Raw genomic sequence first — 27110 nt, forward strand, 5'->3', positions numbered from 1 at the left:
GGAGCCGCCGAGAGGCCTGAGGGGCCGCGCCGGGCTGTGCCGGGCGAGCTGAGCAGAACTGGACCGGGCTGGACCGGGCTGAGCCGAGCCGTGCCGGAGCGGTAGGTGCGGGCCTGGCCACCGCCGCGGAGGCGGGATCCGGGTCCGAGGGGCGGCGTTCGGTCCGGGAGCCGCGGGACGCATCTGCCCGGTAGGGCCTGGCGGAGCTTCCGCGGCTGCCGGCGGGAGCAGCGTGTGAGGAGCCCCGGCCCGGCTGGGGGGCTCCGAGCGGCTGACGGGCTCTCCGGGCCCCGCCGCAGCCGCTCCCGCCGCAGCGCTGTGTGTGTGTGTTCGGAGCGTGGATGTCACTGCGCTGCCCGGCGCCTTCTCGAGTCTGCGGCTCCCGGTGCTCCGAGCTCCCGGTGCCCTGGGCTACGCGATTCCCTGATCTCCTGGTGCCCAGGCTCCTCAGTTCCATGAGTTCCCCGCTTCCCCGGGGTCCCGGTGCAGGGACTTCGCCGATCTCTGGCCCTGGAGAGGGGAGAATGAGGCAGGGATGAGCGCAGCTCATCACAACGCAACCGAGCCAGACCTTAATTCACCTGAACCACCCGGTCCTTTTCCCTCTGAGCGTCTCTTTGACACAACTAAATGCCTAATTCTTTTTTTTTTTTTTTTTTTTTTTTTTCTGGCAAAAGGTTAAAGTGTTTCTTTGCTGATTAATAAGTTGCTGCTGTGGTTGATCTCAGATGCTTCCTGTCAGCTTTAACTGGTTACATTAGAAACATGTGTTGAGTGCTCCGCACATGTACGACGCAGCAGTCTGAAACCAGCACCTATAAACAAAGTCTGAATTTCTTTTTCGACCGGCTTTCTGAACCCTTTTATGAGTAATAACTCGCGCTTCTGTGCTGTGACATTAGTGATAAGAATAGTTGAATTGAGTATGTCTGTAGTGAGCTGCTTTATTGCATTTTACCTCAGTTGAAATCCTTTTATTGGCACGGCCACCGGATTCCTTGGGAATGAGTCACTTGCTATTAACTATTAAATTTTAACTGTATTAAGAGACTGAATCTTGTAGAGCGCTGTGAAGGAGCATAACAAACAAACATAACTGAAAACCTAAAGGGTTTGTGGGACCTGATCCAACATCACTGGTAATGAACTTAATGAGTCTGTCCTGAGTCTTCTTTCCATGTTAAACGGGAGGGGGTAGAGCGGAGTTGTTGTACCAGAGATGAGGTGCTGAATTATTATTATAATTGCCAAGAGGATGGAGGCAAAGTGACCATAACTCTTCAGCTTTCCTTCTGTGACTTTTGAACTTTGCTGGCAAGTGTCAGATGTGTTGGTGGAGAGAAAGGGATCAAGGTCTGGAGGACAGGAAGATTTCCAGGTTCTGAGATGAGCAGCTGACTGGGAGTAAAAGAGCCCTGAGTTAGGAAAGGGTGTGGACATACTGGGAGAGGGAGATCTGGATGCATGGAGGGACCAGGAGGAGGGACAGACACGTGGGAATTGAGTCTGTAGGAGACTGGGCTTTGCTGATCACGGTTTAGTGACATCAGGGCCCCGAAGAACATGGACCTTGTCTTGCCTAAAGACAGTTCTGTTCCACAGTTCATGTGGGAGTTTGTCTCATGAGAGTCTGCTCAGGCTGGCCAGTTAGAAATCATCCCAATCAGTTCATATTTTGACTTTATAGCGTGGCATCATCACAACTGAATTTGCAGGACCAATCATAAACTAAGATCATATAGAACTGCTTCTGTCTATGCTAAATATAACTAAACTTTTGTGTTGATTTTTCCTGGCATCCCAGCCTTACTGCTTCGCCATAGATTTACATGGATTTTATAAATGATTGAAATGTAAAGCTGCAAAGCAGTGTAAAGTAACAACTGGTGACAGTCTGGCTCCACCTGCTTGGGCAGAATTGATTTTCAGGTCTGTTTGTGGTGGTTGGTGGAAGTTGTCCCTTTAGGTGCTTTACTGTATCACTTAGTTGTAATTTAGGAAATAACTTCACAAGTGGGTTGTCAAAGCCAGGATGTTGTTAAGCAGTGGCCTGAGAGCTGTGTGAGAACAGCTGGGAAGCAAATCCTTATCAGGCTGAAGTTTGTTCTGATTATTTCTGTTCTCTGTGTTTACAAAGTGGTTGGGATAAACTAGCCATTCTTCGAGGGAATGAGCTTGTGGTGGTGTTTGTAAGCTCTGGGCAAATGGTGGTGTTCATATCTTTGTTCAGCAACATGAAAAGAATTGTTCAGGGGTGAGCTGTGCTCAGGCTGTCCTCAAGGAATTGAAGATAAAGGTGTGTTTGGGTGCTTTTAGAAATCTGCTGATAGTTAAACCCAGTCAAATATTTATCTGCAGAATTTGTAACCAAACTATTGCAATATCTTAATGTCTGACAACTAAAAAAAACAGTTGAGGCTCATTATCCTGATGTTTACAGTAAGCAACACCAGTGGCTGAAACAGGATTTGGGAGTATTTACTATCAAACCACTTTAAAGAACATGTTTACATACTGACTATCGTTTGTAACATAACGTGCTCATACATAGGGCTGATAGTGAAGTGCTTCAAACACGGAGTTTGTGGTGCTTTGGGGAGAAGGCTTTTGGCTTCCCCTGGTGCTCCTCAGATAAATCTGTGGATACCATGAGAGGGACCAGAGGGGATTGTGCAGGAGCCCTGGAATGGCTGGATGGGTCACAGTGGTTATCGAAGGGGAGCTGAAGGCTGAGAGCTCCCTGGAATAGCAACTGCTGCTCTGACTCACCAGGATTTTAATCAGTCAGGCATTCTATTTATTTTCACTTTGGGGCTCTTAGATACACAAGGGAAGTGTCTTTTTTTCCTTTCTCTTAGACAAGTTCACTTAAAGCAGCATTAAGTGTGTTTTGAGGTCGGGGGGCTGTTGAGTGCTACAACTGCTTTTTTGGAGTCTCTTCTGACACAAACTGAAACTTGTCCTGCTGACAGCTCTGAGCAGTTTAAATCTCCACCCCAGGCCTGGGCTGCAGTAACAGGCTTTAAACTGCCTCGGCCAAAAACGGAACCGTCTTAATTTCAGTTCCATCTGAAACGTGGGCAGGCAGGGGAGCCCATGAGTGGCATCCAGGCAGAGAGGAGGCAGGGATGGAGGGAAGTGGTGCCCAGGGTCTGAAAGCGTTGTACAAACGGTCATGGAATGGCTTGGGTTGGAAGGGACCTTCAAGCCCACCCAGTTTCACCTGCTGCCATGGACGGGGACACCTTCCACTATCCCAGGTTACTCCAAGCCCCATCCAACCTGGCCTTGAATCCTTCCATATATATATGTATATACACACACCTATATACATAAAGTATATTTATAAAGGATATATGAATACACACATGCCTTGGGCCCCAACCAAACCAGATTTTTAATGTGACCCATCGATGTAACAAGTATCATCTATTTTTTTTTTCCTTTGAAAGAACCTGTTTCTTGACAAGGTTTGATGGCTTTACACAAGGATTTTGCAGCTAATACTCTGTGTAGGTTCTTTTAGCTGCAGACTTGGCACTTTCTCCCATGCTCACTGACAGCTGTTAGGACTGGAAGGTCCCCAAAAGGTGTGTGGTGTTCTTCTCAGTTGACATTCCCTGCTCTAGTGATGCAGAAATTCCTGGCTCTTCCCAGCTGTTGCTTTGTTGTGGTGGTCAGCAAAGCAACATGGCTAAAAATGCTCCTTGTGTTTGGTCAAACCAGCAGCAGCTGCAAAGGCAACCTGAGTTAGTGCTCTGTGCTCAGAACTCCTCTCCATAAGGAAGTGGGAAACCTCACTGAAACAACTTTTTTTTTTTTCTTCTTCTTTCCTTTCAAACTAAATGTCAGTGTGAAACTGCTGCTGAATGGGTACACTCAGATGAGGAGAAGAAATCTCCATTCGGTGAAGTCAACTTAGGAAGTCTTATGCATATTTTAAAGCTCTTTCCCAAGTCTTTTTTGACCAAATCTATGGGCTGGTCCGCAAAGCATTCAGTGAAATTCTCCCAAAAGTCATTGTCCAGGGGGATTGGGGCCAGGCTCACTAAGCAGGATCCCATATTATGGTGTTCAGTGCTGAAAAGGTGTTTGCATGGCTCTTGTCCAGCTCTGAGTTCCTCCCACAACGATTTCATGAAACACAGAAATGCTCTTTTAAGGCCCCTGCTCCAAACATTTTCCAGTTGAGATGGAAGAGCTGAAGAGGGGCCTGTTTAGAGAAGGGGGGATGTGGTTTTAAAAGAGCAGAAAGCATGTGATTATCTCTTACGTTAATAATGTTTGAGTATCTCATTAATTCTGACTCCCTACAAGTCTCAGGTGACCTTATCCAGTACTTTACTTTCTCCCACACATTATGTGAGGGAGGAGTTGCCATCAGAGTGGTGCCTTCACAGCACAACTGAGACTGTTTGGCTTTCATTCTGTAAAAACACACTTTCTGTTTTACAGCAGTGGGAACTAACATTAGTTAACCCAAGGTGAGTAAACCCTTAGTGAAGATAAGCAGCAAACAAGCTTTAGGCTGCTATCAAAAGCCCGTTGTGGGTTAGGAGTACAGTATCCACTCTTATCTCCTGCATCATTACCTGACTTCCCCTTTCTGCCTTGAAAATAACGAGCCCATCACATGTCCACAGAAGGAAGAAAGTCAGGGATATTGAAAGCGAGAATTACAGCTGTATCTAAGTGACCTGGCTGAGGGAGAGGAGGTTTTGAAAACCAGAGAAGCAGTTCTGGGTAGGACACAACCACCCTCCAGCTCAGGAGCGTGAAGCTCCCCGTGTCGCACGTCTGTGCCTTGTGTCTGTACAGGAAGCTGTGCTCATCCTGGAGCACGTAAACAGGCAGGGCAACCGCAGCTCCAGAGCATCTCATGTGGGTAAATCCTGCTCTTAGTGGGCTTCCTGTGCATCCTCAGGTACCCATTTGCTGCTCCCCAGGCTCCCTTTTATCTGGAGTTCCCTGGGAAGGGCTGTGTGTGGGGTCTGGGCAGAGACCGAGTGCCTGTGTCCGAATTAGTGGGGCTCAGGAGCACTTTGTCTCTCTCTTTGCCCCCTCCACGTGCACAGAGATGAGTCAGGCCTGTTCAGTTCTGAATCACAGAATCACTGAGGTTGGAAAAGACCTCCATGGTTATTCAGTCCAACCCTCAGCCAAATCCCACCTAAGCCATACCATGAAGTGCCGTGTCTGCTTGTTTTTTGAACGCCTCCAGGGATGGGTGGGCCCTGGGCATCCCATTCCAATGCCTGACCAGCTTTTCAGTGAAGAAATTTCCCCAATATCCAACTTGAACCTCCCCTGACACAACTTGAGGCTGTTTCCTCTTGTCCTGTCTCTTGTTCCCCAGGAGCAGAGCCCAACCCTCAACTGGCTTCAACCTCCTGTCAGGAAGCTGTAGAGGGCAATAAAAGTCCCCCTGCGCCTCCTTTTCTCCAGGCAGGAGTTACACTTCAAAAACTATTTAAAATTTCTGATTGCTTATTTTTAATCACAACTTCTGCCCACCATGCTTTGCTGTACACACCACAAAAATAGTTGGTGTTTGACTTTTCCAAGGACTCAACATTGTGCAGCAGCAGTTAAACCAGGCTGGACTTGCAGGTTCTGGTCCTGCACAGCCCCACAGACCTGAGTCACACATTAAACTGGCTGAGCTCTGCCCGGGTCGAGGCCGTTGCTCACAATTGCTGCCTCGGTCTCTTTGAGTCTGCAAGTGAGGTAGAGCTTTGTTGACTTTAATCTCAGTTATGTTTCCTTGTTATTCTTTGCCATTTCAGAGGGCAACAAGGACTTGCAGTTTTGTTTCTCCCCTTTCTCTGTTCTCCTTTGACTCAGCCAAGGAGGGACTTGTAGAATTCTGTGTTTTTTGGCAATGGGAATTGGTTTGCGCCGGAGGACCTTGAAGGTGAGGGGAGGGCAAGGAGAGACAGTTAATGCAAGTCAGGAGAGAGTGAGGATAAAAATAGCTCTGAACTTGTCAGTTTGGTCACTGGTGGCTGGGTTAGTCATCTGGCAGGCTCTGCTCCTGCTGCTCCAAGGGATTATTTTACAGCATTGAGAATTGACATAATTTCTGTAGAGGAGAGGGAGCGGGACGGCCGTAATGAGTGGGATACTGTCATCAGCACTTCTTTTGCACAGCAGCTGTTCTCTGTTTGGCCACTGAATGTGGTCATTGTTGACTTTCCTTGTATACCTGCCAGGTTGTTAGGTGACTCACTGCACCAAGGTTCATGCACTTGGCTCCCAAATGCCTCCCTTTTCCTTGGTGGTCCTTCAGGCATGGAGCACCCACTCATTTTGTCATTTTCCTGATTCATCTCTGTTGCCAGGAGCCTGTTGGAGTAAATGTCCTGTTGCCCCAGGCAGCTGCTCAAGGTGGGGAAAAAAGGAAAGAAAAAAGGAAAGGGAAAGGAAAAAGAAAAAAAAAAAAAAAGTAGAAGAAAGATTTGTGCAGATTGAAGCTGATGAGCCTCGAGGTGGGCTCCTGTAGTGGTGCTGATATCTCAGTTTTCTTGGCCTCTGTTAAAATGTCCCTCCTTGTCCTATCCTGGGTTTGTGGTATTTAATGCCTGTATATGATGCCCAAGGTTTCTGAACTTCCATGGGTTGTTTAGGGTGGAAATGTCCATTTTAAGGTTTTATACTTGTGCTTTGGGAGGACTGGTACAAGGGAGGGATCTCTGCACTTAAGGGGCAACAGAGCATATTCTGGTTTATAAGGAAACAACTGGTTTAACCTCTCTGGAATCCAAGGTGAGGGGATCAGGGGCTAAGCCAAAGCTGCATTCCCCAGAGGCTGGTGCTGTAGGAACTCCTCACTCTCCATATTGCTGATTTTCACCCCTGGGTATCCCCATCCTGTCCCTTAGTGCTTTGCTTCCATGCTGGTTTATGCTTCTCCCTTTCCATCCCTGGCTCCCTTCCACCTTCCCCTGTGCTGCCAATTGGCCAAGGTTTGGCCTGTGCTGGGACTTGTTTGGAGCTCCATTTGTGTTCCTGGTCAGCTCACAGCCTGTGCTGATCCCCTCCCCAGCTGCCAGGCAGAGGGATCTGTTCCAGCACCGTCACTGTCCTCTGTCCAACACCAACTTCCATGAATCCTGCACTCTGTAAGAGCTCTGCTTCTGATAGGCTTGAGCAAGGGTTGCAGAAGTTGTTGGTGATGTAGAAGAAGGAAAGGAGCACCAAGGATGGTCAGGTTGGCTGTCGAGCCTGGCTTCACTGGGGGAGAATGAGGAATGGCTTTGAGGATGACTGAGCTTAGGGAAAAAGGGAATTAGCTGAGTTTATGGCCATTCATGTGGTGTGAGAGCACAGTATAATTCCCCCCAGGTGCACTCTAGGAGAAGAACTTTCATGTCTTCCCTTTTTTCCTTTTTTTGGGGATGAATATTCTTCCTGTTTAGTGATATGGGAGTTCCTTCTTCTCTTTGGTTTCACTGTTTGTCTTGAAGTGAAGGGAATATACCAAGAATTAAATTTCTCTGAAACCCATGTAGTTGCATATTTTCAGTCATGAGACTGTTGAATATTCAGATCTTCAGTGGTCCAAGTCAGAAATGGAGGACTGGCACTCCAGGGCTTTTCTCCAGCTCAGAACTTGGGCAGGACCTTGATTTAGTTTAAACTATTTATTAATCTGATACCTTCAGGAGCCTCCTGTTTCTTGTGAACTTGAAGCTGCTTCTGTCTGTGAAGTATTTTGACAAGTGTTTTGTTTTTCTGTTCTTGCTCAGTGTCTCTGTGAACCTGGGAAATGGCAGTGATGGGAATTGCATGCCAAGGAGCTCCTGATCCAGCCGTCAAGCACAAGAAGGAGCTCACGGCTGCTGAGGGGCTGAAAGAGACAGTGAGTGAAAAGCAGAGCAGTGTTTGCAAAGTAGAAGATTCAAAGAAGGTCATCTTTCACAGTCAGTGGAAAATCCTGAATGATGTAATCACCAAAGGAACAGCAAAAGAAGAAACAGAAGGAGGCTGTGCATCAATTTCTATTATTGCCCAAGCAGAATGTGAGTATCTGCGCTTCATTGAGAAAAAGGAATGTGTAAGGAGGGATAAGATTTCACTCCCTCGGCGCTCCTGGAGAGCTGAGACCACATCTATTTGTAATCCCAAGTGGGGTGGAGCTGATGACACATCCCAGGCTCTATTTAGGAAGCTCATGAAATCTCCTAATAATGTGGCAGCATCCACTGAATAAAGCATAAATAACAGACCAGCATGAGGCCCGTGCACCTCGACCAGATCTGTGTCCTGTGGGTCACCTGTTCTTGGCTGACTTCTGAAAGGTGTTTAAAAGAGGGGATAAAGAGGAGGAAACTAAAGCTAAGCTGTCATCTGGGAAAGAGCTGGGGGATCAGGAGATAGCTGGGAAGCCTCCTAATTGTGGGGGAGGAAGAATGTAGTGTGGGTGGTGTGACATGACTGTGCAGTGATTGTCTGGATCACTCATTTAGCACAGTGGTGGAGCTGTTTAAGTCCAGTTGTTACTGGGAGAGACTTTGCCTGGCTTAAGACAAGTGATGATCCTGTTTTCTTTCACACAGGTGAAAACAGTCAGGAGTTCAGCCCCACTTTATCAGAGAGATCCTTTATTGCCCACAGTAAACGTTACAGGTGAGAGACCTCTTAACACAAACACCCCTCTTCACTGTTGTGTCTGCTGACTTGTCCTTGTTCCAAATCACCCCGGCTCTCTGCACTTAAAATATTTTTCCAAAAGCACTCCTGTTGGAATTAGCTCTTCAGTCTGAGGGCTGGTAAGAATGTGTCTTTCCCAAAATATCTTCCTGTTAGGAAAAAGTACAAGTTTAGGCACAAACCACCTGAAACACCTTGCATTGTGTTATTGTCAAAGCCTGCAGATTTACTGCCCTTGTAGCCTTCTGCCTCTGTTTCTGGATGGTCAAAGTTCTTTTGAAATGACTGGCTTTTTTAAGGTTCGTAGGCTTGAAGTAGAAGGATCCAAGGAGAATTTTTCAGTCTTTTTTAACTGAACTGTGCTGCTGGTTTTGAAACTGTTACACCATCTGCTGAAAAGCTGTGTGAAACTTGGGCTGCTGCTAGAAGGAGTCTTCAGAAAAGGGAACAGCTTAATTTCTTGGAAGGATAAAAGGGGGTGAGAGAACCTTTGCTTAATGACAGCATCAGCAACAGAAGTTGTGAACACAGAGATGCTGGAAGTGGTAAAAGGGACAGTGACACTTGTGATGGACAAGTGGAGGCCTGGGAATTGCTTTTCTGGAGTGACTTGAGAGTGAGCTGTTTGTTCTTCATGAAGAATATCTTGGTGTTGAGGCACATACTGGAGCTTTCTGAGGCACATACTGGAGCTTTCTGAGGCACATACTGGAGCACTGGAGCCCCATCAGGCAGCCCCAGCACTTTGAAATGGGTGACTGGGGTACAGAATTAGGTGCTGCCTGTTTCCTGGTGGCTTCAGACACCTTGTGGGGTGTGTGGTTTGACACTGTCCAGTGGCTTTGTGATGTTGTCCCATGAAGCATCTGAAGAAGTGCAAAGTGCCCCATTTCTGAGGGGTTTTATGTGGGTTCTGGGGTTTTCTGGGATGCACACCAGGTGTGTGTTCAGGCTCAAGGCACTGTGCTGATGCCACCAACCAGACCTCTACTTATGGCATCTTTTGGCACTAAAACATCAGGAAAAGATGGAGAGAGCAGTGCTGGCTGTGCCCTGCATCAGTGATCAGGAAAGGCAGAGAAATGTCTCAGAACTGTTCTGAGTCAATGGAACAGTCAAATTGCTTCATCTGAAGGTCAAAAATCCTGTTTTCTCTTAGAGCTTAATTTAAAAAATCTAACTGCTATGGTTGGTATTGAATGATAGAATCACAGAATGATTGGGTTGAGAGGAACCTTAGAGATCATTGCTTTCTGACCCTGAGTAACTGCAGGCAAATATCCCTCTTTGAGAGTTCATCTCTTTGTGCAGACCCCAGCTGGAGTGTTGTGTATATCTGTGCATTCCTAGAAATCATGTTGTAGTATTGAGCTTTACAAGCCAGCACATTTTGGCTTTTGGAATCTGTTTTATTTGAGTGCACCTAGACATCCCTTTTCTCTGTGCAAAGCTCTGTTCCTTCAAAGTAGAGCAGCTGTTGATATTATGAACGCATTTATTACTTTCAATAATTTTTTAAACTAGACTGCATTTATTCATCATCTCTGTGTTCACTAGAAATCACCCACAAACTGTCTCAGAACAGCCTGGAGAGATGCAGTGCTTTTCCCTCTGCTTTGCTATGTTCAAAAAAGAGACATACAAGAGTGCTGGAGAGGAACTTGGACAAAGGAGCTGGAGTGACAGGACAAGGGACAGGGAATGGCTTCCCACTGCCAGAGGGCAGGGTTAGGTGGGATATTGGGAAGGAATTCCTCCCTATGAGGGTGGGGAGGCCCTGGCACAGGGTGCCCAGAGCAGCTGTGGCTGCCCCTGGATCCCTGGCAGTGTCCAAGGCCAGGCTGGACACTGGGGCTGGGAGCAGCCTGGGACAGTGGGAGGTGTCCCTGCCCATGGCAGGGGGTGGCCTTGGGTGGGCTTTGAGGCCCCTTCCAACCCAAACCATTCGGTGACTGCATGTTCCAGTCTCTTTGTTCTTCCAGAACTTGTAAACCCTGGGACACTTTAATGTTTTGCTTCCCCCACACGCCACCATTTCTTTTATACAATGCCAGAGGTGCTGCTGTGCCTGGACCTTGGACTTGCCCCCAGTAGAAGGCAAGAAGTTGTGTTTTAGTTCTTTGTTCTTTGACTCTCAGGAGACAGAGTTGCCAGTTCTCTTTCTGTGGGTTGGAGGTGTCACCTGAGCTGTGCTTCCCCTGTCACATCTCAGAGCCCTGCTGTGTTCTGGTTTCCAGCAGCCGCTCGGACAGTCTCGATCAGATCCCCAACAATGTGGCCCATGCCACGGAGGGGAGGATGGCACCCACCTGGAGAGGGAGGCACCGAGGCAGGGCCAAGAAGAAACGGCACAAGAAAAGATCCAAGCTGAAAGGACAGCCTGTGGCTGCTGGCAGGAGAAGTCCAAGAACTCCAGAACAGGAGAGCTGCACCCCAATTCCCGTCCAGGTGAGAATCTTCGACCTTCCTTTTGTACTGTCCCTGCAAACTCCTAACAGCTCTTGGGTGAATTTTGGGTGTCTGTACTGAGGTTCCTGCTCAGCTCTTTGGTTTTGTTTTTAGGAGGATGAATCACACCAAAGTACTCTTTATAGAAACAGTTTTTGGGTTCCTGAATTTAACAAGGACTTGGGCTATGATCCACTGTCTTTTGAGAAGCCTGACAGAGTTTTGTCCACGGGCAAACTCCATTCCCCAAGGAGCCAATACAAAACTGAACTGCACAAGCTGATCAGCCCTATTCAGTGCCTTAATCATGTTTGGAAACAGAGGGACACTGTTCCCCAGCCTGAGACTCTCCATCCTTTTCCCTATAACATCCTTCCCCCCCATTTCCCACATGTGGACAATCCTCTCCATGCCATGAAATGGAATGCTCTGGACACATACTTCCATGGTGACCTCAACTATCAAGACAGTCGCTTATCTGGCCTAAACCTAGAATACAATTTCACCAAATGCATCAACCAGTCTGTGCAAACCAGTTCAGACAAGCTTTCTGTGGAAGAATATTTGGTAGATGCCTTGAAGGGGAGCGTGAGTTTTGGTGAACCACAAAATTTAGCCAGCCTGGCCAAAACGTGGAGAGGAGGTGGGCTGGAGCCGAAGGAACAATTCCATGAAGCGAGTGAAAATGAAGGCGTGCTGCTGAACGAGGTGATCTGAGCCACACTCTGGGGTGGTGGGAGGCAGAGTTTCTCCTGGGCTTTGGGAGAGGGATAATCTGCATCCGTGTGCTTACTTCTATAACTGCAGTTTCTCAGTGGTTCTGGATCTGGTTGAAGCTGCCAGATGACGATGCTGAGTTGTTTTCGGCAGGGATTAAAGCCCTGTCTGTCTCAGACTGCCGGCTCCATGCTGTGCTCAGTCACCAGACACGCAGGCCTGTCTCTGAGCAGTGGTTCTGTGCTTAGTCAGTCTTCAGCCATGTCCTCTGTTTGCTGGGGAAGAGCCTAATCCATTCAGCCAGGCTGCAATATTTATTGGCTCTGGATGAGCTGGACTGTGACAGAAACCAGGGCTGGGTAGAAGGGGAGGTGCAGGAGGCCAGTCTGTGCCTCTGCTGGGACCAGCAACTCCTGCAGCGTCCCTTGCCAAGCACAGGGCCTGGGCACAGAAATGCATTTAAATTCTAGAGACATGACTCACTTCTTCTGAATTCAATTCTTTCTCAACACCTTCAAGTCCTCCTGGAGGACTTCCCTGGGATCAGTGTGACCCTGTCAGTATGGTCTGTGGAGTTCAGGGTGTCCCTTACCTGCCTGAACGTGTTCACACTGACACCTAAGGCACAGTCTCCATCTACTGACTGCAGAAAAGCTTTAACATAGCACCTGCATTTAGTCATGGGAGTCTTGGTTTGTTGTAGGATTTAGCTTTATAGTTATGTCCTGCATGAGAAGGGAGGAACACAGAGCTCCAAAGCCATCCAAATTGTAGTGGCCTTTCTTTACAACAGTGGGGTGCACTCGTTTAGATCCAATAGAGCCCGCAGAAATCAAGTAGGTTGATCCTGTATGGTTTCATCTCAAGCCTGTGAGAGAAGTAATCTTGGACTGGGATTTCTAGAGGTGTGCTGTCCTTGTGCTGCTTCTGGGAATGCTGATCTCTGTCTGTGCAGCTCAACATTTAAGTGTCTCTTTCCTTGCTTCATCTTGTTTTCTATTTGGACTTCCAGAAGCTGAAGCCGGTGGATTACGAGTACCGAGAAGAGGTTCACTGGACCAAGTGCCATGGTTCCTTGGGCATTGGCTCTTTTGGGGAAGTGTACAAGATAGAGGACAAGCAGACAGGATTTCAGTGTGCTGCCAAGAAGGTAATTCTGTGTGAGAGAAGGCAGGTCCTGGCACAGGAAAGCACATGGAGAGAGAACTTCTCCCAGGTCCTCCTAAGGACCTTGTACAGTCACGGTGAAGTGCTGCTGTTGTGTCCAAGGGAAAACTTCAGGCTGATGGCAGAGAGAGAAGCAGATGGAGGACCTGTATGTGCACAGGGGTCAAGCTCAGCAGCCAGAAATAAGTTCATTTGGCTTTAAAGTGTGCTGAAAGGGATCCTGGGTGCTGAGGCAAGAGTAGAGATTTCTGAATGATTGTGAGTGACTGCAGGGGAGCAACAGCTGTGTGGGGTTATCTGTTATCTAACTATTCTTATCTCAAGCCATGTCTGGTGTAAATAGTTACATGGCAGGTATTTATTTCCCTGTTGAAAAAGGAATAGAGTAGGAAAAACCCAAGGCAGTCATTAGGCTCTGAAAACAGCTTTCATCTCCTCAGTGTCATCTGCAGTGCTGGCACATTGTTCTGAGGTGATGCTGTTCCAGATGCAGCAAAGGATGTGTGTTTTTCCAGGAGCTGGCACTATAATCTATGGTACTCCAGGATGTGCCGTTGTCACACAATGTAGGAAGTGTGTGGAATATAACCTGGATCAGGGTATTGGTTTGTAGGCTGCCATGGGGGCCTCAGGGATGCAGACAGAGGGATAATGCAAGGAGAGGAGGAAAATGTAAACTGTTTTATTTGAACTTACACTTGAATAGTTTCATCACCCTTGTGAACTGATGTTTCTCACATTCCTCCACTAGAAAACTTCAACAAGCATGTGGGAAGTGTTTTTCTTGAGTACAAAAATATTATGTGCCCAAAGAACCGTAACTTGCATTTTTCAGTTTAAAATGTCCATTTTCCCCCATTTACACAGGGCTCAGCTTGCTGTGCTCCCTGTGGAAGGATGTAAGTGGCAAGACAAGCCAGTGTGTGTATTTCTTTAACCATTTCAGTTGTCAGCTATAGAAACAAACATCTCTCAAGCACGTAGGAAATTATTTCCTATTCTGCATCCTCACAGTTCAGGTGTGAAATTTAGTGGTGACACAACCAGCCTGTTTCCTGTCAGTGTGCAGCTATTTAAATGTATTATCCATGTGGCAAATCCACAGTCTTGGGAGAAATAGCTGTTCCTTGTGGGGTGTATTTTCAGGAAGGAGGATGGTTGTGCTGAAAAGGGAAACATGAAAGTAGGAGAAGCTGAAGTCTTTCAAAATGTCATTTCCCCCCCAATTACTGAAGGATAAATGATGCTTCTTTATATCAGAAATGCATCTTCATAGCTCACACTCTGAAAGCAGAGAGTTCTAGCATGCAAGTTGGACACTTCTCTATGATCTATTTAATTTTCCATGAGTAACTGTCCCCAGTTCCTGCTGCCTGCCTGTGAGAGGAGGGCACTAGTTCACCTTCTTTCACCAGACCTGCTGTTGGAAGTACCTGCTCTCCAAATTGAGATGAAAGAAAGCCAGCTATAGCTGGATTGCTGACAGTGAAGAAACATGATGCATCTTTTTCCCACCAGAATCTTCATGACTCATGTTTTCCTTCTGGACTTCAGCAAATTCTTGTTTTATTTAGTTTGGCTGAACTTAGCGAATAAAGTTTTTCTTTAACCATTTTCAGGATGAACACCACCTAAAAAGGTGACCATGCAGATCACTGCTTGTGGACATATTTTGTATTCCCTCCTGCTTTGGGGAAGTTGAATTTTTGCCAAGTTTTACACCATCCCTGGGGTTTTTTTTTTCTCCTCTTTTATAAAAGCAGAATGTTCAGTTGTCAGAATTTTCTTTTGACTGAGACAGAAATTACCTTCCTCCTGAAGGGTACCAGTCCTCAGCTCTAATCTGGAGTTATTGCAAGCTGGCATCTTTTGTGATAAATCTTCACTTTCCTTAGACACTGAGGATTTATCACCCCGAGTGTTCCCACTTCTTGCTGCACTCACTGAGTTCTGTTAAGGAAGGTCACAGAATCAAGTTTGGAAAAGACCTCCAAGACCATCAAGCCCAATTAACCCATCCTTGTGCCTCTGCTGTCACACAGCCACCAGAGAGGGCCAGTTGTGTCAGGCTCCATCCCAGGAATTGCTCAGTGCCTCCCTGTTTCCGTAGGTGCAGGTGGAACACTTCCGTGCCGAGGAGCTGACGACGTGCGCGGCCGTGACGAGCCCCAGCGTGGTCCCCCTGTACGGCGCCGTCAAGGAGGGCCCCTGGGTGACCATCTTCATGAAGCTGATGGAGGGTGAGGAGGGGACAGCACCGTGGAAGCACCACTGGCACTGTCCAGTGCACGTTGACCTCCTCTTCCTCCTGCCCCAATCTGAATCTGTTAGTTCCTCGATGCATCCAGAATGTTCCTGGTGTGAATTCCCGAGTGGGTGGGGATGGGTGTGTGTAATCCCTGCAATAGGCTTGCTGTGGGGGGAATAATTCCCAGTCCTGCCTTACTCCAGTTCAAGGTGTCTCTTTTTCCCAGTAAAACACAGCTGGGGCTGGTTTGTGCTTCCTGTTGGTTTGCAGGGCACCACGTGGAGCACATGCCCTGGAAGAGGCGGTACTGTCTAAGCAGACCTAGATGATTTCGTTGCCTGGTGCTCTTTTTCTGGCCAGAACCATGGGAAACAGGCTGTGAAGAATGAGCTGGTGGTCAGTTACACCTAGAAATGCCTGTTCTGGTCACAGAGCAGTTGCTTTTGCTCCAAAGCAACACTGTTAAAATGACACTCAGCAAAAAGCCTTATTAACAAGGCCTGGTTTTGTGGGTAGCAAAAACTCTGGGAATAAACAAAAGGAACAGAGCCATGTGTGGAAGATAAGTGCTGTCAGACCTGGAAAATCTCATTTTTTCAATGGAAACAACCAGGAATGCTGATGATGCTGGGGAGAATTTAAAGATAAGCTAACATGGACTCCCTGGGTTCCTTTCTAGGTGGCTCATTAGGGCAGCTCATTAAACAGAGTGGCTGCCTGCCAGAGGACAGAGCCCTCAGCTACCTGGGCCAGGTGTTAGAGGGTCTGGAGTATCTTCATGCTCAAAACATTCTCCATGGAGATGTCAAAGGTAGGAAAGTGTTTGAAGTACCTTGTTCTTCCCTTTTTCTTAGAAGAGGCAAACTGCTTGGAGATTAAATTATGGGATTACTTACTAAAGTTATGGGATCTACTTACTAGATTTTCAGATCTGTGTTTGAAATTAGAGTTTCCCTTGGTTCTAGACTGCTGGGAATATCATATTTGTCACCTCCTCCTGTCACCCCGTGGGTCTGGCAGGCTGTTTGCCCAGGCTGCCCCACCACTGGGCTACAAGAATCTCCAGGGCAGGTAATTGGTGGTTTATAAACAGAGATAATTACAGCTCTGCATTTGCTTAAGCCAGTGACACTCCTCAGGAGAAATAAACCCTTTGGGCTTAAAACACTGTCATTCTGTGTGCTTTTGACTGTTTTTCCCATCTCCTAATCCAGAGGTACTAATGGAACCCTTCTCGTTGGCAGCGGAGAACGTGCTGCTGTCGGACGATGGGAGCAGGGCCCTCCTGTGTGACTTTGGCCACTCTGCTCACCTGCACCCGGACGGGCTGGGAAAGTGCTTGGTCACAGGTGAGGCTTTGCTGCTGGTCTTCTGAAGAATTGCCCTTCTGACTCATTCTTTCTCTTGAACATTTACATGTGGCTGATTTGCAAGCAACTGCATTTTCCAGGTTGAGCATTGCTCAGGGTGTCTGGTTTATTGGTATTACTGTGAGGCATCCCATTGGCAGCCAAAATGACCCTAAATTTGGTGGGTGATGGTCCTTATCTCCCAGGTTAGAAGGGGTTTTGTAAGATTATGTCAGCATGCTGCATTCAGTGTTTTGTCCCTGCAAGAAACCACACCGAAACTTTAAAATCCTATTCTGACTTGTTGTGTAACCTCACTAAATAGTGGGGAAGAGTTCTGACCTCCACTAAAGCAAAATTCCTTTTTTTTTGACAATTAAACTTAACAGTGCTTCTTCGTGCCGCTGTTGAAAGAGAAGGGTACGTTTTCTAGCATCAGGCTTAAGTTTTGCCTCCCAGATTTGCTTGAAAGGGAAGTTTAATCCCTGTTCTGTGTGTAAGGGATGGGTCTGAGAGGGAACAGCTTCTAAAAGCACACAGTGCTACTTTTTGGTTTAAGGTAGAGCCCCTCCACCATGGAAAAAAACTGGGAGAGTTCAGATTGTTCAGCCTGGAGAAGAGAAGGCTCAGAGGAGACCTCAGAGCCCCTTCCAGTGCCTAAAGGGGCTCCAAGAGAGCTGGAGAGGGACTTGGGACAAGGGATGGAGGGACAGGACACAGGGAATGGCTTCCCACTGCCAGGGAAGATGGGATACTGGGAAGAAATTCCTCCCTATGAGGGTGGGGAGGCCCTGGCACAGGGTGCCCAGAGCAGCTGTGGCTGCCCCTGGATCCCTGGCAGTGTCCAAGGCCAGGCTGGACATTGGGGCTTGGAGCAGCCTGGGACAGTGGGAGGTGTCCCTGCCCATGGCAGGGGTAGCACTGGGTGGTTTAAGGTCCCTCCCAACCCAACCCAAACCAACCCATTCCATTCTATGAAGGTGACAGGTCTCTCACTTCAGCTGAAAAGAGAGGGATTCTGCCTTAGGCCTCTCACCAGTGGCATTGGAGCAGTTCTCTTGCCTGCATGCAGTGATTCTTCTCCTGGATGGTTTTAGGGAACTACGTGCCTGGCACAGAAACCCACATGGCCCCGGAGGTGGTGATGGGGAAGCGCTGTGACTCCAAGGTGGACGTGTGGAGCAGCTGCTGCATGATGCTGCACATGCTCAACGGCTGCCACCCCTGGACCCAGTACTACAACCACCCCCTCTGCCTGAAGGTGAGTGACCCAGCCTCTCTGCAGTGCCAGGCAGGTGAGCTGCCAGAGCTTGTTATTCCTGGTCAGGGAGCGCTCACCTCGGGATGGATGGCTGGGAGCCAGCTGGGCATCTGACAGGATGCCAGCCTTGCTTTGGGAGCTGAGCATTCCTTGTGCCTGCTCTGCTTGGGCTGTTCTTCTGTACCCTGCTCATGACTTGGGTGTGACTTTTGAGCCATTCAGCTGTAATAAAATTACTGTTCAGGTCTCACTTAATGCTTTCATTTCAGTTGGAAATGCTCTCGGGGTGGGAAGAACCTTCCTGAAATCAAATGAAGCCTCTCTGGTCTAGCCCCTTTCACTTCCTGTTTGTTACACAGATCGCTAAAGAGCCGCCTCCTCTGAGGGAAATTCCACCTTCCTGCAACCCTCTCACTGCTGAGATTATTAAGCTGGGGCTGGAGAAGGAGCCTCTCCACAGGGCATCTGCGTCAGAGCTCAAAACTAAGACCAGTGCGGCCCTTGAGGAAGGTAATGTCCTGGTGTAACTAAACCTTCGTATTCCCACTGGGAGAGTTGCTGGTTCTGTTCCTTTGGGAAGCACCAGTCTGTTTCATTGTCCTCTATATCATTTTCACAGCATTGATGCATGTTTTGGGTTGATGGCTTTTGCCTGCAGCCGAGTGTTTGTCACCCAAATAAATTATAATTTCCTGTATGCTGTCACATGCTCTTCTTCTTTCTCTGCTGAAGGAGCTGAGCTCTCTGTGGGTTTGTTCAGGTGCTGTGCCTGAGCTCCTGTCAGCTGCACCTGGAGAGACTGGTGTGCAGCACAACTGCAAGCAGAGGTTTATTGCATTCTTAGCTGTAACTCTCACTTGTGGTTCAGTCTTCCCTCTGACACCATCACTAATTTATTTCAACTTAATCCTGCTGAGTGGTTCTGTAATACAGCAAGAATTTGTGGAGGTGATCTGGTTTTATCTTTTGAAAAAACTGGGCATTTTACAGCAAATGAACTTCAAAAACTCTTACAGCAAAGGAAAACTTTTACCTCTTTTATTACTTTATTTGATAATGTTTGTATTTATTTATTGTTTGTTTTCTTTGTTTTTTGTAGTGGGAGGTGTGAGAAGCCCCTGGAAAGGTGAATACAGAGAGCCCAGACATTTATCTTTGAACACAGAAAACAGTGCACAGACATCCCTGTCCCCCACAGTGAGCCCAGTTTCTGAGACTGGTTCTGACCCAAAACTGTCAGTCAAAGTTTCCTGTCCCAGCCCAGTCCTACCACCCCCATCTCTGGAGCAAACAGAGGAGGTTGAGGGAACCCACTGGAATGAGGGCAAGGAGTTACCTGAGACCTGTGATCCCCCTCCTCTCTCCTCAACTCCTCTGCCCCTGAAGAGCTGCAGCCACGTGGAAAGAGCCACAACCATTTCAGAGCAAGAACTTCAGCAGCTGGAAATTGGTGAGCACTGGGCTGGGGGAGGAATTCAGCTTTTTTTTTTTTTTTTTTTTTTTTGCTTGAGAGCAGGATAAAAATACAGCTGCTTTCTCTTGGCCTGTTGACAGTTATTTTCGGGTTTTCAGCTTGGATGTCATTTTGCTCATAGTTCCTTTCTCATTACCCAAATTGCTCAACCTTCCTTTAAACAACCAAAACTAATAGTTCTTAACCAATTAAATGTGCCACAAAGGTAGTGAACAGAACTTCCTTCCTCCTGAACAGGAGGGAACCTTCTGAGAGAGGTGCAGGAACGTCTTAGAAAACAGCTTGTTTCAGACTTGTGCTTATTTGCACTGTATAAACAGTGTCAGAATTCCAACTTCATCTGGAATTTTGGGTTCAAACATCATTTTTTTAAAAAAATTGAGGCAAGCCAGGATAAAAATAAAGGGATGACACATGTCAAGCAAAGCAGTACAGTTAAAATCAGCCTGCGACTGTTTTGTTCTGGGCACTGGAAAATCTACAGCCACCAGCCAAGGAATCTGCTTACCAACAGCAATCCAGAGTTTGAAAACCAGCAGTAAATCCAGTGTGGAAATCAGTGATTTGTCCAGTTCCATTGCCCCAGTATAACTCTACATCTCACTCTTTTTTTCTCCCATATTTTCTAGTCTTTTTAAGTGAATGGAAAGCTTCAAGTTAAGAAGAAAGTGGTTTCAATTGCAACTGTCAGGAAACTGAGGAATGAGGAATTTTAGGGGTTGCTGGTGTGCAGCTTCTTTCTCAAATGGCTTTGAGTCGCAGCAGTATTGTAAGAGCTGGTTATATATGGGATATCTGGATATTATCAGGAATATTTGCAGTATCTGTAAGTCCTTGTATCCAGATAAGGGAGTACAAGCATCCAGATACTGGTGAGAGCTGAGTACATGAGTTTGACCTTTCCCAGATAACGTGGATGGATCTAGAGTGACATCTCACAGGAGACATAATGGGCAAGAGCCGGGAAATTCTGGGTGCTATTTTGCATGTTGTTGCACAATCCAGCTCCTCTTGGCTCAGTTTCCCCGTGTCACAGTGCTGGCTGTGGCCTCTGCGTGGCAGAGTTGTGTGTTGGGTTTTGCTGGCACCAATATGAATGTTCATTAAATATTGCTGAAGAAGCTTTGGGTGTTAATTGCAGAGCTGTGATTAGAGCAGGGAGGCGTGGAAGGAAACACTGGAAATGTCTCCCTTCTCTTCCTTTTGCTGCAGAACTGTTTCTGAACAGCCTTTCCCAGCCTTACTCTCTGGAAGAACAAGAGCAAATGCTTTCGTGCCTCAGCATCGACAGCCCCTTTGTGTCAGATGCCAGTGAGAAGGTGAGTGGGGATGGATGGAGGTGGCTGGCTGACCCCCTCTGGAAAACTGGGAGCTGTGACCAATGGAAATCTGGAGTTTCTCACCTTTGCTGCTGCTTTTTGACACCCAGTTTGCTGGGGAGCACCTTGGGAAGAAAGCTTAGCTCATGCCCACTGCAGTGTTGAGGGCTGTAGCTGTGCTTTGGTTTGCTGTGCAGCATGGATCCTTTCCTCCAGAGGCTCTCCTGTGCTGTATCCTCCCCGGAAGCTTCAAGTGTGTGGATATGGAAAACCTCAGCAGCCTCAACTCTGTCTGTGCAGGAGAAGAGAGCTGGGGAGGCAGTGATGAAGGCAGAAGCTGCACCAAGCAGCTGAGCAGGGTCTTCCTGGCCGTGGCCACCAGTGGGAAGTTTAGGGAAAGACCAGGAGAATAGGACAGGAAAACAGATACCCAAATCTTGGATATTCATTCCCAGCCTATGGATCTATTCTCCATGGACTTATTTTAACCCATTGATACTAATGAATACATAGTCCTAGTTATTAAAATGCCAATTTTAATTAAATTGGTTTGCTCTCTCTGGTGTCCCTAAGTAGGGAATACCAGTGAGGAACACGGAATAAGCCCTGTCGGACCAGGGAAGGACAAAATCACATTTTTCAAAGACATCGAGTCCCAAATTTGTGCAGCCTGGCATCTGCAGGAGTCAGTTCTGATTGGGAGCAGCTTTGTGTCCTATTTTTGTCTCTCTTCTCAGTCTTCCAGTGCTTTGTGAGGAGGACTGAGGGAGTTCTGCACAGCTCAGCTGTTGACACACACAGTGTGCAGCGTGGGCTCTGACTCTGCTTAGTTTTCCCCACTAACACCTACCCCATACATTTAACTTGACTTTTGGCTGGTACAGACCACTGTGCTGATGCTGTGAGATTGACTGGGACAGACCCTTCCCAACACTGCAGCAGCACAGGGTCTGTGGTTGGTTTTGTACAGTTCATTGTTTTTCCTGTGTGTTTCTAATGTCAGGAAGTGACAACTATTTTAACTCAGGCTTAATTCTCCTGCCAATTGGTACAACTCCTCTTTTCTCACCCAACTTTTCAGCTCATTATTGATTTAACTGTTGAGAATATCTGATAATGTCTGCACACTGGTGCACTGCTATCCATTCCCTTTCCCACATGGCACAGAAATGTTGACTAAGGCCCAGCCTTAAATCCCTCTGGATTTCCACCTTTTTCCTCCTGACCTTGTTTTAATGCTCATCTCCTGCCAGCTCATTTTCTTTTGGAGCCTCAGACAAACTTGTGCTTACTCCTGCAGAACTCCATGAAGGCTTCTCACAGCTTGAGGGACACCATGAGCTCTGGGATCCATTCCTGGAACAGCCAGGCAGACGGGCAGAGCTGCAGCTGGAACAACCTGCTGAGCCGCAGCCGGCACACGGACACTCCCAGCTACTTCAATGGTGGGTCTACATTTCCACACTTGGGATAAATGGCCAGGAATCATTTTCTCACCATCTAGAGGGGCTGGATATGAAGTTTTTGAGCTCCTTTTATCCTTCAGCTGCTGTGCCAGCACAGACTGGGCCTCCTCACAACCCCTAAAGATGGGTTGTGAGGAGGCCCAGTCTTCCACACATGGGTGGAAGGCACTGGGTCTGTACAGTAAAATCCAGGGAAGTTCCCGAACACACAGAGCCTGTGTTCCCTCCTTCATGCAGCTTCCATGTGCAAGTAGTGTTTTATAACCACAAACATCTACCCAGAATTTTGAGGGCATATTGTGCAAATTAATCCATCACTTCAGCTGCTTTCTTGCTAAATGCAGCTCTGCTCTGTGAGTCATTGCTGTCTGCAGCAAGCTCCATGCTCAGCAAAAGACCTACATAAATTAAATCCTTAATGACAAAAAAGAGTTTTTCCCCATGTGTGTGCCTTGTCAGTCAGTTTTGCTGTGGACTGTGAGGTCCTTGTGGCTCAGCAGAAGTTAAAGAATCTCTTGTGCATTCCAGGAGTGAAAATCCAGATCCAGTTGCTAAGTGGAGAAAATTTGCACATCAGGGATTTCCACAGGACAAAGGTGGGAGACATTGCCACAGGGATAAGCAGCCAGGTGAGACACAGAGGGGGAGTTCAGTGCATCATTTCAGGAACAATTTCTTCCCTTCTGCAGCCTCATAACCCCTGAATGCCAGGGAGACCCAGGAGTTGTTCAGGGATCCTTAGGACACCTTTAGAAGCAGAAGCTCAGTGCTGCTGTTGTGAGTGTGGTCCCAGAGGATGTTTTCTGAATCACAGACTCATTAGGGTTGGAAAAGACCTCCAAAATATGAAGTCCAACCTTTGACCAATCCCACCATGCCCACTAAACTGTATTTCCAAGTGCCACATCTACTCATTGTTCGAACCTTTTCAGGGACGGTGATTCCACCACTGCTCTGGGCAGCCTGTTCCAATGCTTGTCCACTCTTGCAGTGAGGAACCTGTATCAAACCTGAATTGTCAGCCAGTGCCAGTTGTCAGAGTGACCACAGGGATCTGTATCTTAGAAAGCACCTGTGCTGCAGCTTAAAAAATCCTTCTTGTCAATTATAAACTCTTCCCCTTCTCCCTAAAGAATCACTTTATGGCTTTTTCATCATGAACAGTAGCATCAGCTCAGGGAAAGGAGCTGTGCTTGGCTGGGGTGCTTCCAACTTGTTCTGTTGGAGATGCTGGCACACTCCTGTGAACCTCTCTGTGAGCTGCTTTGGCTGTTCCTGAAAGAAACTCTGGAGTGTCTGTGGGACTGTGACTCATCTGAGTGTAAAATGGGATCGTCTCTAAAAGATGTTGCACCAGGCCAGAAAATGTTCCAGTGGTGTTGGTTCTCTCTGGATTTTGTTCCTGTGGGGATCACAAAGCAAAATACCTGGAGAGGAGCTCACGTGGACAGCTCAGGTCCCCCCAGCCATGGCCCAGAGCTCAGGGGAGGCACTTTGGCAGGAGGGTGGGCACTGCCCAGTCCAACTGGGAGATATTTCCCTGTGAGAGGAGTTCAGGATGTTCCTGCCAAGCACGAGCCCCTCCCTGGGAGCTGTTCTTGTGTTGGGCAGCGGGGTGTGATGGAGGGGTGTGATGGAGGGCTGTGATGTTCTGGAGGAGACTCTCAGTGCCACTCAGCTCTGTGTGTTCTGCTCCACAGATCCCCGTCCCTGCCTTCAGCCTGGTGACCAAGGAGGGGCAGCCCGTGCACTACGACATGGAGGTGCCTGACTCTGGCATCGAGCTCCAGTGCACCCTGGCCCCCGACTGCAGCGTCAGCTGGGCCTGGCGCGTCAAGCACGGCCAGCTGGAGAACAGGCCCTGAAGCCCTGCCTGTGCTGGAGGTTTGCACCTTGTGCAGAGAAGGAATTGCAAAAGCTTCTGACCTCCCCTGCCATGGAGCACCAAGTGCAGTGGCTGCTGTTTGTGCTGCAGCAGGATCACAGCTCACTGCCCTCGGGCCTCACTTCTGTTGGCTGTTCTGATCCACTTCCAAGACATGTCCTGAGCTTAGACATTCCCCAGGACAGTGGGAATTACTTGGTTTGGGTGTGTTAGAGCTTGAGAATGGTAGGTGGAAATTCCTTGCTTTTCAGAGGAAGGAGGTTGTGCTTTTCAGGAGAGCAGGGGGATTGGGTGAGAACTCTTGCTCTTGCTCCAAGGTGAGGTCGGTCGTTGCTGGGCTTGCCCAGAGGAGGAGGTTGGGTGCCCTCAGTGCAGCTGGGGTTGCTTGTGCTGAGGGGAGCTGGCTGACTTCCTTCCAGCTGGAGGAAAAACCATTTCTGTAGGCTCTGGGGAGCATCATTTCCACCTCAAGCCTTTTGCATGGGGAGAATCAACAGCAGTCACCGGCTGGTTCTTGGTTTCACCTCCCACCCTTCCCGCAGTCACTTCCTTCTTGAATCAGAAAAGAGCTTTGTTCCCAGAAAGAGCTTTGCTTGCAGCTCCTACCTGCAGGTCTCAGAGGAGCTGGTGCTCTCTCTGGTGTCCCTGGCAGGCAGGGCAGGAGGAAGGTACAGAATTCCTTGGTGGGAGGGTGGAGGGGTTGTTCCTCCATCCTGTTCCCACCTCTGATGTGGGACTTCAGGTGCACTGTCCCATCCTTGGAGGAGTGAGGGACAGCAGCTGTGTCAGCTGTGACAGGGCTGAATTTTGTTGCAGAGTTTATAAAAATCTCCCTCCTCCCAGCTCCCAATCCAGCCCAGTGCCCCAGTTCTGTGAGCTCAGCCTGGCCTCATGAGGCTTCCCACTCCTCCTCTCACTTCAAACTGGGTTCACTGAGTGGGATGGGCAGCTGAGCTCAGAATGCCTTAAGTTTTGAACTGTTTTTTTACTGATTTGTGAATGTTTGGAACATACTGAAACCTCACAGGTCAAGTTCAGGTGGGTGGGTGTCATTGGCCCTTCTCCATCCCAGAACAGATCCCGAGGGAGCTGTGAGCTCTGAGTGTGCTTGTTCAGGGCTGATCCAAGGCCTGGCACACCTGAAATCACAGTCCCTCCCTGTGGCTCTGTGGCTGCCTCTCAGCAGGGGCTCTGCATCCAGCCTGGGCAGAGAAACAGCTCCCAAAAGCCAAGGTGGGCTCTGCCAGATCCGTGCTGGGCTGGGAGACACAGCAGGGCGGGAATGCTGGCAGTCTTCCCATGGGAAGTTCACTTAGTAAAGAGCTGGGAAAAGCTGAACTCCCTTTTTGAGGAGCAGCACTCCTTAAACAGTGGATGCTCTTTCCCTTTGGTCTCCCAGAACAGGGGCTGGTTTTGCTCCACTAGACAGTGACATCCGTGATCAGAAAACTCAAGTCGTGATGTAATAAAAAAGTGGAACTCAGGAAGAAAAATGAAACCTGTCACCACTCTGGGTATAGTTTTTATAGCACTTTCTGTTCTAAAGCACTTAATACATTGTCCAAGATAGGCACCTAATTATATCTGCAATGCCACATTCAGGGGCTTTTTAGTAAATAATTAACACATTATGCAAATGTCTTCCAGGAGGGAGTGGGGAAAGGGGTAGGTTGGCTCGATTTCTTTTTTCGGATGCTATAAACTACTAAGAGTTTAAGCTCTGGAGCAGGAGGGATACAAGGGCCTCTTCCAGGGCTCCCAGGAGCTCCCAAGCACACATTCAGTGCATGCCTGGCTCCCTTCCTGAGCTTCCTCTGAAGGGCAGGAGGAAAACTCTTGGTTGTTTCTGTGAGTCTGAGGTGATGTGTCAATCCCAAAGCATCGTGGGTTCCATCCCAAAGGCTGCACCTTGTGCCTCTGTCGCCTGGGGGATGCTCCAATGTCCTGGTATCCAGTTCCATGCCTTGGCATTGGGACTGAGCCCTGGAGCAGCAGGGAGGGAGCAGCTGGACTGTCTGCAGGACTCCTGCGCTCTGCATCTGCAGCATTAACCTGAACTCAGGCCACCTGCACAAGGGCAGCGAACCCTCCCTGGCCCGGGATGTCCTCGCAGGGCCTATGGAGATGTCCATGGAGATGTTCATGTTCCCTGAGTCCATGGATGTCCATGTTCTCTGGTACCCTCACAGCAGCATTAGCCAGGATCCACCCTCTTTGTTTTGTCCAAAGCCTTCAGTCCTGTTTTGCTGCCACCATGAGTGCCCAAGTGAGGCTGCAGGTTCCCAGCCCACAAGCCTTGGCCGTGTCACTGCCCTCAGGCTGGGATGTGGTGTCACAGTCCCTGCCTGGGGACAGACACCTCGGCAGCCCCACAAACCACTGGTGCCTTCCCAGTCCCTGAGCTGGGGTTCTCCTCTGGGACGGTCTCCAGGCTGTGCTGCCAGCCAGCCTGAGCTCTCCCTGGCTCGCTCCTGCTGCCAGGACAGTTTCCTCTTCCCTTGGCTTGTCACTTTGCTGTGACAGGCACAAACAACCCGGCTTCCAGATGAAGGCAATACTGACAGCAGAAAGTCGGGGAAGATTTGCATTATCCTAGTTCAAATTTGGCTGGAACTGTCAGGTTTCATAACGAGTGTTTAGGACAGAACCCCAGCTCAGGGTGGAGAGGACAAGTAGGAGTGATAAACACAGATGGCTCTTGTGTGCAGCTCCTTCCGGAAGTCTGGAAAAATCACTGTTGGTGAGGTGAGATGGAGCTGAGGATCTCTTGGGGATGGGCAGTGGGGGAAGGTGCTGGAACGAGGAGCTTGTATGGAATGAATGACACTTTACAAAACTGTGATTTCTTGAAGTTAATGTTTTTGACCTGCATTTTCACAGGGAAAAAAAATAAAGCTAAAAAAAAACCAAGATCATTTTTGTTGTTGTTGCTAGTGGTTTGATGTGCTGTCCCAGAGACCAAGATGGCGATGCTGAGTAAGACATTTTCCAGGAAGGGGAGCCTGGTCTGATTAAACTCTGCTATATATTAATTACCCGTGGGTTTGGGGGATGCAGGAGAAGTCAGGGAGGCTGCTGGGCACTGCCCAGGCTCTCCAGGGAATGGTCCTGGCCCCGAGGCTGC

The 27110-nt window shown here is 48.3% G+C and overlaps 1 protein-coding gene across 2 annotated transcripts; it reads left to right on the forward strand.

The window, feature by feature from the left end:
* MAP3K14 (mitogen-activated protein kinase kinase kinase 14) lies at positions 1–26739 on the forward strand. 2 transcript variants are annotated; one of them, XM_082297167.1, is made up of 16 exons: positions 1–101; positions 7749–8021; positions 8559–8628; positions 10890–11100; positions 11215–11808; positions 12830–12967; positions 15095–15224; positions 15912–16043; positions 16477–16581; positions 17679–17842; positions 18202–18352; positions 18942–19292; positions 20529–20635; positions 21936–22080; positions 22630–22730; positions 23802–26739. In XM_082297167.1, the coding sequence occupies exons 2-16, from the start codon at positions 7769–7771 to the stop codon at positions 23964–23966; spliced, it is 2817 nt and encodes a 938-aa protein (XP_082153293.1). In that variant the 5' UTR covers positions 1–101; positions 7749–7768; the 3' UTR covers positions 23967–26739. The 2 variants fall into 2 exon arrangements, with proteins under 2 accessions (XP_082153293.1, XP_082153294.1); XM_082297168.1 differs by having other exon boundaries at positions 17–105.
* The last annotated feature ends 371 nt before the right edge of the window (positions 26740–27110 follow it).

This window comes from Coloeus monedula (genome assembly GCF_965178545.1).
Source record: "Coloeus monedula genome assembly, chromosome: 26".
Taxonomy (NCBI): Eukaryota; Metazoa; Chordata; class Aves; order Passeriformes; family Corvidae; genus Coloeus; species Coloeus monedula.

Coding starts and splice junctions, on each gene's coding strand:
- MAP3K14 (XM_082297167.1), top strand. CDS start 7,769: ATGGCAGTGATGGGAATTGCATGCCAAGGAGCTCCTGATCCAGCCGTC. Junction 11,101..11,214: donor GCACCCCAATTCCCGTCCAG/GTGAGAATCTTC, acceptor TTTTGTTTTTAG/GAGGATGAATCACACCAAAG. Junction 20,636..21,935: donor TGTCAGATGCCAGTGAGAAG/GTGAGTGGGGAT, acceptor TTACTCCTGCAG/AACTCCATGAAGGCTTCTCA.